Source organism: Glandiceps talaboti, chromosome 15, assembly GCF_964340395.1.
Source record: "Glandiceps talaboti chromosome 15, keGlaTala1.1, whole genome shotgun sequence".
Classification (NCBI taxonomy): domain Eukaryota; kingdom Metazoa; phylum Hemichordata; class Enteropneusta; family Spengelidae; genus Glandiceps; species Glandiceps talaboti.
The window spans coordinates 20,304,129-20,318,497 of record NC_135563.1 but is presented as its reverse complement, the minus strand read 5'-3'; the positions used below and the strand labels follow the sequence as shown (position 1 = coordinate 20,318,497).

Genomic DNA, 14,369 nt, shown 5'->3' with positions numbered 1-14,369 from the left:
GTATGTATGTATGTATGTATGTATGTATGTATCCACAAAAATATTGTCTATTATTATTGTCTTTGCAAAAACATGTACTTGTGAACTTGACCCTTTGTAGTAGCCATCTTGCGCCAAAATCGCACAATAAGTGTATTCATCTACGCATCTTACCTCATCAGTGATCTGAGCATTGATCTGTGAAAGAAGTAAACTTGACTTAGCCTTCAAACCAAGTGACCTCCAAATGACAACGTTACAAAGTGGACGCAAGACTTACAACAAGAACTCTCTCAGTGTTATGTAAAGTATATGTAAATTAGTATGCTGTTTTCTAACCTTGTAAGAAAAGTGTCGGAGCTTTGAACTTTATCAATCAACTATTGTACTTTAATCACACACTCTATCGTTTTAAGAGTTCTTCTCTATTTCTTTTCCTTTCAGTTCACTGAAAGTAAATTTTGGAAAACGAAATGAGTGAAGATTACGACGTTGTAAAATGAAAGGGTGTCTTGAATGTACTTTTTTACAAATTGAGCGTCAACGGTCTTAAAATTTATGAGTTAGGCATTGAAATTGTGCCAGTCATATCCCTTTAAATATTATCACTCTCTTTAATATTAGTTACTACAATCGTTTCTCCTGCAATGTTCATAGACAGCTAGTTTTCAGACCACTGGTATGACTGACTTCATCCGTCGGCCTCTGTGAGCTAAACGTGGTGACTAAACCAATACATTTCTTCATTACTTCAATTTATTACTTAATCAATATCAATGCTACCTTATTTCTCTTTCTTTTCAATTAGATGCGTATTGATTATTCCTCTGTTAGTAGATTTTATGTGTGCATGCAGTTTGTATTTCGCTTATGTTAGTAGCTTGTTATGTGTAGTTTGATTCCATCCTCCTTCCTCCTCGTTTGGTATGACTATGTATGTATGTATGTATGTATGTATGTATGTATGTATGTATGTATGTGTATGTATGCATTAACGCATATATATAGTGAGCATGACCGATTATACAAAATGTCAATTATAGGAAACAATCTTAGACAATTATTGTCAGTGTTTATTCCTGTAATGACAATTCTAGTTTGTAGTCAGGTATTCCCGCCACCCAGGTTGCTACTATTCTTAGACACACACTTAAACACGCAATTACGACCATGGTGACTCGATCGTCTCCGATGATTTTAATTAAGGAAGGGTTAATTAACGCTACTTAGCGTTAGTAGATTGTTTTAGACATCTACCCTATTGTAACAGTGTTCACTGTCTTTTAAAGAGATCGTCAAATCCTGACTTGTAATGTACTTTGGTGTGTGCCTTGTTACTGTATAACATATTCTGGAATCCGAATCATTTCTAGATACTAGATTTCGTGGATTTTGTCGTCTATTCATTGTCATCACGTTTATCATCATCCTCAGATTCAACTAATTGTATACATTATTTCTGTCACGTCTGTGTGGGGTTGTGTTTACAGAAACTACACGTATCTCTGTGGTTAGGCTATGATGAATGTTTTTGCAGATATCCAACTTTCCACACAAATCCCTAGCTCATCTATATACGAAATTGCATTGCGTAAACGAACATTAAGGCAGACACTATGTAGTATCTTATCGATATCACAATTAACTCACTTCAGTCAAGATTTCAGATGCAGTGTCTCGTATAAAATAGATTGTCGGGCTTGTCAAATGCAAAAAAACACTATCAAGGCAACTGATATTTAGTTCAAACTGTGGAGGTGAACACCAAGTCGCCCATATGAAGTTTGATCCGTGTTATACTAGAAACACATTAAGCTGAATTTCAAATCTCAAATACATGACATGCAAGTAGCTCGGCCAAAATGACATTCAATAAAACGCGGTTTTCGGAAGAAATATGAAACGAAAACCAACATAACCTATCAGACAATCGGTCAGACAGGGTTTGCTGTATAGATGAAAGACCTGGACATGCGAATAGACCTAATGTGAAAGTGACGCAAGATAAATTATTACTCTCCTGTAGGCAAACTGAGATAGATGAATTAAAACTACTGTTCAACATATTAATGTAAGTTGTCAATGGACGTTCATGTTATTACACAGTAGATCGGCGTCTCTGATTGTAGTTGAACTTCATTCTTGATACAGGGCGATTACAGCCACATCACCAAGGCACTGCTATCTCCCACTTGTGAAGTATACCATATGCAAAAATAGCTTGTCAGAAACATACATACATACATACATACATACATACATACATACATACACACATACACACATACACACACACATACACACATACACACACACATACACACATACATACATACATACATACATACATACATACATACATACATACATACATACATACATACGGACAGACAGACAAACAGACAGACAGACAGATATACAAACAAACACACGTACTTACAGACAGACAGACAGACAGACAGACGTACTTACAACTAGAGAACGAAAGATAGTTTGTGCCCCTCGCCATATACAAAGGACATGATATAGTTATATATATATAATTAAATCTACCAGACAGACAGACAGACAGACAGACAGACAGACAGACAGACAGACAGACGTACTTACAACTAGAGAACGAAAGATTGTTTGTGCCCCTCGCCATATACAAAGTGACATGATATAGTTATATCTATAATTAAATCTACCGATGAAGAGTACATAAATTACGATACATTTCTGGCTGCGTCAGTTTATTGCATTATTAATAGTAAAATTAAACGAATGATAACCATGTATACGTAACTATATTGTATCAATAGTTCACCTGGGGAACCATTTCATTCCATACTTTAAAACTACATTGGTATATTTAACGTTGGATTATTCTAGCAGAGTTTGGTGTAATGAATCATTTGGAAAGAACGAATGAGAACTACATAAGTATGTGAATTACAGTGATGTTCCTTGGTTTTATCAGCGGGTCTTCAAACTTGAGATTAAATGCGCCTGACAGAACAAGACAAATGGATTGCATTTTATAATAACGGATGAAGTAGAGCAGCGAAAGCTTTGTGATCAAGTGGTATGCTATCAAGTCAAATTACATGTACTCATCAATTGCATGAAAACATAGTGTCCATTTTCACAAATTAATTTCAGTGGAACTTGAACGATGCAAAAGTCACTGTGCAAAAAAGGGACAAATGTCAAGCCAGCAATTCCAACAAAATCACTCAGAAGTACTGAGATGAGAGTGAATGAAATGAACAAAACAGATTAAATCACAGGAACGAAGAAATATGCTTAAAGACAGGGAATGGGATCAATTGATGGTAAAGCTTATTACTACGATATGGTGTGTATTACAACAAGGCTGAAGGGACCATACTGTGTTATGTATCAATAGTGCAAAGACTTGCGGCGGCAGGCCTGACAGATTGACATGTGTACAATGACTCATGGGATATCCACCCGAGTCTTGGATTGCTGAGAACTACCTAGTGGAAGAGACAAATTGCATCAAAGTCTAAGTGCTTGCCTCATTCTATAAGTACTACACAAGTGGATAGTGTGTGTGTGTGTGTCAAATGTTTATTTATCATTTAACCAGAAACCTTTGAAGAAAAAAAAACACAGGATACAACGAACTTACAAAGAATGAATTTTTTTAAATTTATTTTTACCGGTTCATCGACAAAATTAATTGGAGTATTAAGTATTTATCCCGTGATATTTAACTTGATTCTAACAAATCAATGAGAACTCGCAAATATTGTATAGGCAATAAGTAAATTTGAAATGCTTGTGAACTATATTACTACCGAGGTGTTGTCCATGATATCAACCGATGTCGAAGTAAAATTTGAATATTATTTTGACTTTGTATCGAACCCATCGTTCTTCATGTAAAGCAACGTGCAATGGTCAATCTCTGAGTTATAATTTAAACCGCCAATAAACAAGTGGTGAACACTGTTATCTGAAATTATATGGTGTTTCTTCTAAATACTCACATTCAATGCCGTTGACACTGTGTACTAAGTACGTTTAGCCAATGCTTGGTTATTGACAGCGGTACTTAATTCAAAGAAGATGTTCTTTCTTTCTACCGTCAGCACGCAGTGAGTCAGTCTTCCGCACAACTTCATCTCCGTAAACACTCAGCCAAAACTCTTGCAAGATGTCACCACTTCGATTACTCCGTATTCACTGGGTTGACACAATTCAATTGAATTCCAAGCGTACAAGGGCTTCAGATGTGGGAATTTTAAGCGTGATGTAAATATATAACTACCTTTCATAATCCACATTGGGTGCTGATCTTGGTCTTCGTCCACAGTCAATTAAACTAACTATCAGATAAGAACTTCAGGAAAGGACATTCTTTTGTACGCGTTGACAAGTTCCATAATTTTAAACACCAATATGTCGCTCTCTATATTCACTGGCATGACCAATTTGTGTAGCTCTAAAGTATCAAAAAATGGAGAGAAAAACTTAATCGTTGCTGGCGAAATTTTAGATGTAATAGTAACGTTCGATTTTCAAAAGTGAGTTCTTTTTATTAGACCCGAGCGTAGTGTCTATGTTGTGTTTAAGAAATCCTGCTGTGAGAAGATACACATCATGAACTCTTATTCTGTTACATTCATTTCGTATAATTACATTGATGTCAATAAAATACCAAATTGGACTCATAAAATAATAATCAGTTACAAATAGACTGTATTATAATTTTACTTTCATTATTTTACTCGTCGGTTCGTTAACATATCATATATCATAGACATGCCCAGAGAAGTCAATGTACGCGTTGACCAAGTGGAATCCTTAAAAATGTCGAATACTATAATATTGGACTTTTGAATTTCAGTTCAATAGACGTTATTAAACCCTTTTTTTGTCGTATAGAAATCGTAAATTATTGTAAGTATACATATTCCTAAGCTGATCGTAAACTTTCTTCAACGTTACACATCATTTCAGTTGTCGAAGCAGCTGTTTTCTGGAAATTTTATTGTCGTAGATCACACTCAAAATCTAAATTGTAACTTTCAATATCAGTTATTTTTTTATGGTTAATGCTTTAAGTCAATGGTTTGACATTTTCGAATATTGTTTATTGAAGTCATTGCTTGAGTTGTGACGTCATTAATGTTGGCTGCATCATAAGATGTATTATCATTCATGCGAAATTATGTTCCCAGGTTAAAGGTCATTTATGCGAGACAGGCTACATTACGAAGTCAAAGGTCAACCATTCTGAAATTTCAATCTGTTGTCTGTTTAAATTGGAGTACATTTCAGATCTTTTATGTGATACAGAATCCACTTATTTGCCAGCACAGCGCATGTCAGAAGTGTCCATTGAACCAACTAACGGATAATAGTTAAAACGGCAAATGTGACAATAGGGAACTTGCAATCCAGACTGAGCATGCTCAAACGCAAAGGACTATGGGATTATATGTGGTTATCGTAATACCTAATCTGGAACTACCGATAAAAAAACCTCCCACAATAGTCAGGGTAAACTATGAATTGACCATTCGTGGTTGCAAACAATGTAACAGTATTGTTTACAATACCAATTTATTAGTATTTATTATCACATTTCCCATGATGCAACATTCAACATGGTGGGTTTACAAGTTCCATATTAACAAACTTTTGTAGAATGGTTGGAACTTACCTGCACGTCGCACACATACACATACAGGTATCTGTTAAAGTTTAAAGTTTAAAGTTTATTTATTTTCTAAAGCACCTTTTCTATTTATTAATATTCAAAAGCGCTGTACATAAAATAGATTTAAAAGCATGGTAAAACAATATAATAAAGACAAATTGTTTACAATAATTACAAAAAAGGCTAAAATGTTTACAATAATTACAAAAAGGCTAAAATGACTACTTAGTAAAAGACACGTGGCAATACATCAATACAGTTTATAATATTGTTTAAACAGGTGTGTTTTAAAAACGACACTAGGTGCAACTGGGACATTGTTTCATCAAATAACCAGATATATTCACTAACTATTGGTCAATTAATGAGTTATCTGTTAATTAGTTGTCAATGTTATCTGTAGGAAATGTAGTGGCAAGTTTAAATGTTGAGTGAAAGCTTGGATTTGAAAAATGTCACAATGTTGAAACTGTATTGTGTCACTCAGTGAAGTATAATTTATTCGATCGTACAAAACCGCAATATATTCCCTGAAAATTGTTGAATACAAATAATTAGACATTTTACATGTTAACCAGTGGTTGATATTATCCACTAGCAATACAGAAACAGATTGAAACGCGATCGCCGTTGAGCGCACTGATTTTTGGGTGCGGACCCAAAAATAAATTTGATTTGATTTATTGTGTGTACAGATACAAAAATACGTTTATCCACAGGTTATGTGATAATGTTCATGGTGTACGATATTGTTGAGTAAGTATTGTACCTAGCAAAAATATTTGTAAAAAAATCGTTCGAGTTACAACTAATGCGTGTTTAATAACTGTAGATTTTAAAAAGCCAAGTTCTCTCCAAGAACATGCAAGAATACCAGCACAGAATTGTAGTCAATTTTAATATAATATCTGAGCTTAAATATGCTTGTATTATCCGAATACGTACGTTGTGCATTTTTTTCTAAAGAAGAGCAAGATCACTTCAGGCGTCGAACCTGTATTCTATCGAACCTATGTCTACACCGTGAGTGTTTTCTAGCAGGTTCTATTTCTGTCTATGATACAAAGAATGCTTGTAACGGTGGGGATTTTACTAGCAGGTTGTATTTCTGTCTGAAATACAAAGAATACTTATAACGGTGGATTTTACTAGCAGGTTGTATTCTTTCTCATGTACAAAAGTCTCGGTCTCACACAAAGTAAAGCCCAGACAAGCAGCACAATAGGCCATAAATAAAAAAGTCGGACGATTTATCTTTGTAAAGTGTACAATTCCTAGATGTTCTAATTAAAAAGAATACAAACTATCGTCTGATATCAAAGACCACCGTTTTCCACCTCATCGACGTAGAACAAGATTTTTTGAATTAGGTGCCTGGAAAACATGTTATTTCATTTGCATTTATGCGGATTGATTTTTGTAGATTTAAAGCGGGCAATAACCATGACTAGTCAGTCGAGCTTGTAATTTGGCGAGACACACTGGCGTCTGTACAAGTGATAAAATAATTTAATGACTCTACACCTAAATACAGCTTCAAGCTCACGTATTGAAATGAATTTTTTAATGTCAAAGGAGATTTTTGCGAATGAAGGACATTTTCAAAAATTCCCAAGCCTATTTTCAAATATTGTTTGACGACAGCCTGTCTTATGCAAAGTATTTGAGAAATTGTTTTTGCCAGTGGGTCGGCATTATACTGTGGAGTTTTACGACCTATGTTTGGTATATAGACATCGCTGAAGGCTTTGTATAACACTTCAGCCTCATAAAATCACGACTTTTGTGTTGAACTAACACTGTAAGTGTTGCGTCCTGGTTAACATTCACACAATCACTACAATCGTTATAATCCCAAAAAATCAATTTGAAATTGCTTTAATCAAAACACGTGCTATCAAGATTAACAGCTGAAGATCGAAGAAACCATTCACAAGGCTTGCAATCGAGAATATAAACCCAAGATAGCTGAAGCTATATTGTAAAGTAACTTAGTTGAAGCAGGAGTTGGAACACGATCTAGTTAACGCATATCGTAACATTACTCATTGGTGTATATGGAAACACAATTGTAAAACATTCGTCGTTCCCAAACCAATACTGAACCTGAATGTTATCAAGTTTTCAACAGGTTATGAAATTCTGATACGAGAATGCATTCCTGCAGATAATACGATTTAATTTGTCCTTTTAATGGGTTCTATTTAGAAAACATCTTGCTATGAGCGCAATGTTGTAGACAATGTCATTTTACGGCCGTTTACGGATTACGAATAATTAAATATGTTATCCCCTGGGAGACAGAATCTTAAACAAACATGCCCCATTAACACTTCTTGATCTATTTTGGGAAAATATTCTGGTTGCTGAGATTCTGTTAAGTTAAGAACGTTACTTTGCTTGAGTTTACAATTTACAGAGTAATTGTGCCGGACAATAAACTATTCATTGCCCTTTCTCTACAAAAATTGAATTTCTTTGTATTGTTTGCGAACGTTTAGTTTTCTTGATTAAATTATGAACATTATAGATTTGGAATTCTATCAATGTCCATTCAGTTCCAGGACGTGTAAAACATCGATGATATTACCTAGAAATTGAAATATCGTCTTTGATTTGATGTACTGAACATGTGCATGTCGGTATTTACAAACACTGGCCGACAAAACACATTATGTTGTATCTAAAACCCTTATCTGAAACAACAAACTGTTAAACGAAAACTGAAATTGAATAAAATGGAAGGATAGTTAGCCCTTAAATATGCTAACACGCATTTTTTAAAAACTGTTTTAAAACCCATTCTCGGGTTGGGTGCCAATCTAATACAGCATATATAATTATTGTTCGGTGATAATACAATACGTATGGTATCTGTTTAAAGTGAGGTCTAACTGAATATAGTCGTGTCGTATAATCACGGTCAAATGAATCGAATTGAATCGCGAGACAAAAAAAACCCAGCTAGTTGTCTGCCAGTGAGTTTTCAGTATCTGACAGCTTTGAGGTTTTTGACACATAGGAGCGAATCGTTAGACGCTAAACGTAGTCTTCAATGTAATGTGTTATTTATGACTGAACCACCTAGTCTTTCACCTTGGTGACAAACGGTCCAACAATAAAAAAATCTTAGTGTGTATTAAAGCACTCTCAGCATCTATCGTTTACTATCGTCTACTTTATTACAGGCTCTACTTTCTATCATTAATACTGACATCCTTCAATTATATTTCTAACAATCTGTTTATAACAAAACACAACACAGCACAACACAATGCATATACATGTGTATACATACATGCATATATGTAAATATATGTGTATGTATGTATGTATATATATATATATATATATATATATATATATATATATATATATATATATATATATATATATATACACATATATTTCAGTTCATTCGTCAGCTGTTTTGATTTTGGCAAAGTAAATGATACATTTCACAATAATTCTGCTCCAACAGGTGTCTTTTATTTGTATTTCCTGGTTTAGCTCTAGGGTGAATCGGTAAGAACTTTTTGATGCACTTAATAAAGAACAGTGCTTTTAAAAGACAGTGTGAAACAGAAATGGGATGAATATCACTAAATAATTGTGATGTCCTACACTGTACTCATTTCTCCCTGTACCATGACCATTTATACCGCTTTCTACATTGTTGAAATCACAGTTCAGGCTGAGCCCGTAAGCAATACTGTCAATTCTGTTCTACCGAGCTTTGTATAGCAGTTGCTCTCCCAATATTAGAGTTAGATCACGCATACACTTTTGTTGGTGACCCTGTTATTAAAACATTTATGAATGCGTTATTAAGAATCTGGGATTGTAATTTGCTCTGAAATTCTTTAAAAAACATTCTTTATCTACAGTTACAGGTACAGGTACAGATATAAAGCAGTCAGTGTATTTACTTAGCTGTATTTTTGTTCGATATATCTATCTACATATCATTAAAGTTTAGCTTTTCTACAATGATCAAGTCTCTCAAACCTTTTGATAGATATATAAACTGTTGTCATGGTTACCAATTGGGAGTGAATTATAGTCGTCTAAGCCTTGCGCCAAACATGTATACTACTGAGATAGTAATTGTGGCGTTTTTCAACAGTTTTATAAATTGAACTCACTTGGATGTCGGTTTGTAAAGAATTGTAACCATGTATATCATTAATGCAGTTTATTATACAGGTAAACAGTGTATTTAGGTGAGCTGCTGGTACACTTCTTTTCGACTGTATCCAGCTGATCACGAAATCACAGCCAGACACCCAAATATACAGTATTCAATATAAAAACAAATACAATGAAGCGGCTTCCAACATTGTGCTCAGAGTGCTCCACAAACAAGTTCTATCGCGTGCATAAAATTTATAAATGAGATCTTTAGAGCTAATCTCCATAGTAATAACAATATGTGATATTCTAGGACATTTCGGGTCGACTTTCTTATATTATCTATCAATACTAACATGGCGAGTAAATAGGTCACGTGACCAGGTGACGATTTCCTCATGACTGCAATTGAAGATCTTTCCCGACTGTACAAAGAAAAGGTCGATGGGTAGAAAACACAAACTCTGTTGATGATGGAATGAGTTCAATAATGACGTGTGTATATAATCACATCTGGACATCACGTGATATGCGTACTTAAAAACTTCAAAATCGTGTAATGAGCCATAATTTGATTAAATTACATAAGGTATGTTTGAATAGATATAAAATAGATGGTGGCAAGTGCAGAGATGAAATGCTGGCGTGAACTCAGCAAATGAAGTCACTCCATAACTTGATGAAAGACAACGAATATTGTCTACTGACAAGTCATCATTATCACTACATTAGAGTCGCAGAACATGACCATTCATTCCCTTAGCTCTTAAATAAGATCAGCTCTTCAACACGTGCATGTTTTCGATGTTAGTACAACACAAGCTCAACTTATGATTCGTCTCGATCGGACGATATTGTCATAGTAACTGTATTTTGAAATGTACACGTACTCGAAAATCCAAATTCTACTTTCTCAGAGAAACGCTTCACATTTAGGCTACATGTCGATAATAAATTTTATCACATTACCCATGGGTCTTACAGTAGTTTTACTTTACTTCTCTCATGTGCAGATAAGAGAACATCATATTAAAGCATCTGTATAAAAGACATTTGGTTTTACTAGTTCCTATAGAAGGAAGGTAATCTAACCACCAACTTATTTTATCATCACTGTAGCCATGGCAACATAGTATTGGCAACACAGCATGGTAATAATATCACTGTACAGACAGTAAATCATAAACGTTTTCTCTGTAATTGAAGACAATATAAAGGTTGGTGACCTCTTCCCGGTTGTCATTCCGCCCCCTACATCTTTATTCACGACGTGCTGCAGCGCCACGATATGTAAATTGTTTGTTTAAATTGATATACAAATTTAACGTAATGAGATGATTTGATTGACAGTCTGGTATGATTGAGAGCTTCTCTTTCATTGAAAGTTAATATCCAGTGAGTGTGTAAGACTAATTTCATCACTCCGTGTAATTTCATTGTGATGCAATTTCTAAATGACTCCCTAAATCACCATAACGTGTGTGTCCTTTCATTTACAGGATGATCTGACCGTCGAATTCACTCTGCGACCCTATTAGCATATTGACGTAAACAGGTGACTTTACTTCGACTTTCACACTGCTGGCGCTCACATCCCTATCAATTCATATTCCGGTTGGTTGCATTGGTGACGTCATCAACTCTTCCAGTAGCTGCATTGCTTAGAAGGGAATACGTGGATCAAAGACAAGAGTGTTACCTGCTTGCCAACTTATCCATTGATATCAAGTGTGTTTCCCACTAAATCATTTGACATGGGATCGCCGTACAGGATTCTTGTCAAGGAATGTGTTTAATTTACTGCTATGCGAATAATTCAATCCAACGACTTGAAATTGCTGTGAACAAACCCGGCACATGCTCTTGAAGGTAAGCAACAGCCAGCCAAATAGATTAGACGATCGGAAAGTATCTTGATTGTGGACACGTTTCGACAAAATAGTATGGCGGACATTTATGAAACGATTTATGGTCAAGCCAACATTTGGAACAATGGAAGTAGAACAGAAGGCTTTTAAAAGAACAACTATGAAAGGTGTGGGATTAAAACAACACTAATGGTTTCATTTGTATTTAGCGACCGAACCGCTATTATTCTACACCGGTCTAAGAGACAACAGCGTCTATACTTGGTGATTCAGTTCAAACTTGTGTACAGCATTCGACGAAAGTGTAACTTAATTTGGGATCTTGTATGTATGTGAACCCTTCAATAATAGGGTTCGTTTTAATCAGCTAACACACAACAACTGTGGTTCAATATCACTCATAAACGTATAACCAGAACAGAATCACTGACTTTGAAGCCTGGATCAGACACGATGTACTGTGTATGAGTAACTATGCAGGGTGTATGTCACGAAACTGTTAAGCCTCTCTGCCTTGTGTCATAACATATAACGCAGTTTACCGTGTGTATATATCATTTACCGGCGATTAGAAGAAGGTGAAAACAACCAGCCCTGCAGAGTGTGTTTTGTTGTCATAAATAGTACTCGTTGGTTATGGCATAACCTCCGCAAGTCGCCCCTTTGCAATCAAATTAACAATAGAGAAGTCGACAATAGGGTGCTTCTTCATATTCAAAGGGAAGTAATTGGAAGGCAGTGGGGCATCTTTGGCAGCATAGCTTGGAGCGATCGATAACGTGTGCATACAGCGAGATTCGCTACGGCTTCTCGCAATACATGAACTGCTGCCACGATCGGGACGCGAGTTCAGAGTCAAGGATGTCCAAAAATGGTTGCCTGGACAAATTACTCAGACTTGTTGGATTTAGCCAACGTTACCATTAATTTCACTTCAAATTGGACTAATGCGACGGGAGAACCGCAATTTTCAAGCCCATACACTCTGTGGCAAGCCGTTTTAATCTCTTTAACTCTTGGAACAGTGATCTTATTGACCATCATAGGAAACTGTTTAGTGGTTTTGTCAGTGTGTCTCGTGCGTAAACTGCGCACGCCAGCCAATTATTTGTATGTTTCTCTGGCCACATCCGATCTCAGCGTCGCTATCTTGGTAATGCCACTAGCGGTGGTGGACGAACTCAGTGTACAATGGATCCTTGGTCCCGCGATGTGTGACGTGTGGATAGCGTTCGATGTGATGGCGTGCACATCGTCAATATTGAACCTGTGTATGATTAGTGTCGATCGCTACCTGGCCATAACCCGTCCATTGAAATACTCAACGAAGAGAACGCCCAGGTTAATGATGGTAATGATAACATTAATTTGGATTGTCTCGGCATTAATATCGCTGCCTCCATTGTTTGGATGGGGGAATGGCAACGTACACTCCGACATAATATGCTTAATAAGCCAAGACTACGTCTATACTGTGTACTCTACGTTCGGGGCTTTCTACGTACCTCTTATTATTATGATTGTTATATACATAAAAATATATCGGGCGGCGGACTTATTTCGGAAAGCCGTCAAGAAGCAGAACATGGCTGCGAATAATATTGCCAACTCCAGGGGATCTCATGAAAGAATGATCAAGAGTAATTCTGCAGATTCTGGATATGAAAATATGATTTATTTCCAAGGAAACAGGGAGAGGAAGCACTCCAAATGGCACGGTTTCTCTAAATCCAGAAACGGACATCGAATCTCTGTGTCAGGGGAAAGGAAGGCAGCGAAAACGTTAGGTATCATAATGGGGGCTTTCATATTTTGCTGGTTGCCGTTTTTTATCGTAGCCTTTTTGAGACCGTTTTGTAACTGCACAATATCAAAAGTACTGTCAAGTTGTTTACTTTGGTTGGGCTACGTCAACTCATTGTTTAACCCGATCATATATGCTATGTTTAATAGAGACTTCCGACAACCTTTTCTCTATCTTTTGACTTGTCGTTGGAAGGAAGTTACCAAAGCGTCAGGTAACCAAAGTGTAAAACTTGCGTTACAACTGATGGCAGAGGAGAAAATGGATCAAAGTCGCAACAATCATCATAACCATCACAAAGGACAGAACTCGAATTACGCGAATGGTGACACAACGACCGAAGCAACTCAGATATAACAGATTGTCACACGTACTTGTATTGAGTCCGTACCCTCCTCGACAGTCGTGTTTGATAGATGTCTTCGCCAAGGGGTTTGACGTTTTAATTGAAGAACGTCAAACATTCCAACATACCAGTAACTTTTGTTGTTGTCTTACACGCTGTCTGTGATATACTAGCTGAGAGCTTTCTAAAGAATAATACTCGTAACCATAATTAATTGAGCGTTAACAGCGCCACTCCAATAGTTAAACAAGTCGGATCCGTTGTCATAGAAACCGACTATGCTTTTAGCTACGGGCTTTGGGGGTCACACAGGGGTTGGAAGTATCCATTCAAACTGCGTATACCGAATGTTATGATGAGACTTCGATTTTTTAAAAACATGTCAGGATGCATTTGACTAAGTTCTTGCCGTTTTGTACTGAATACAAATAATTATGAAAAAGTAACTTAAAGCTTAGTATATGAGATTTAACCCTACGTGTTTAGACTATGTATGCTATTTGTATTTCACCTAGTGTGATATAATGTAGTATAATAAACGTATACAAATGTATAGTACAGCGAAAT

At 36.0% G+C, this 14,369-nt stretch overlaps 1 protein-coding gene across 1 annotated transcript; it reads left to right on the top strand.

The window, feature by feature from the left end:
• Nucleotides 1-12,523: 12,523 nt before the first annotated feature.
• On the top strand, nt 12,524-14,114 carry LOC144446319 (5-hydroxytryptamine receptor 1F-like). The gene has a single exon (XM_078136067.1). The coding sequence runs from the start codon at nt 12,524-12,526 to the stop codon at nt 13,811-13,813; it is 1,290 nt and encodes a 429-aa protein (XP_077992193.1). The 3' UTR covers nt 13,814-14,114.
• The last annotated feature ends 255 nt before the right edge of the window (nt 14,115-14,369 follow it).

Excerpts from the sequence above, each read along its gene's own strand:
- LOC144446319 (XM_078136067.1), top strand. The coding sequence starts at position 12,524 with ATGGTTGCCTGGACAAATTACTCAGACTTGTTGGATTTAGCCAACGTT.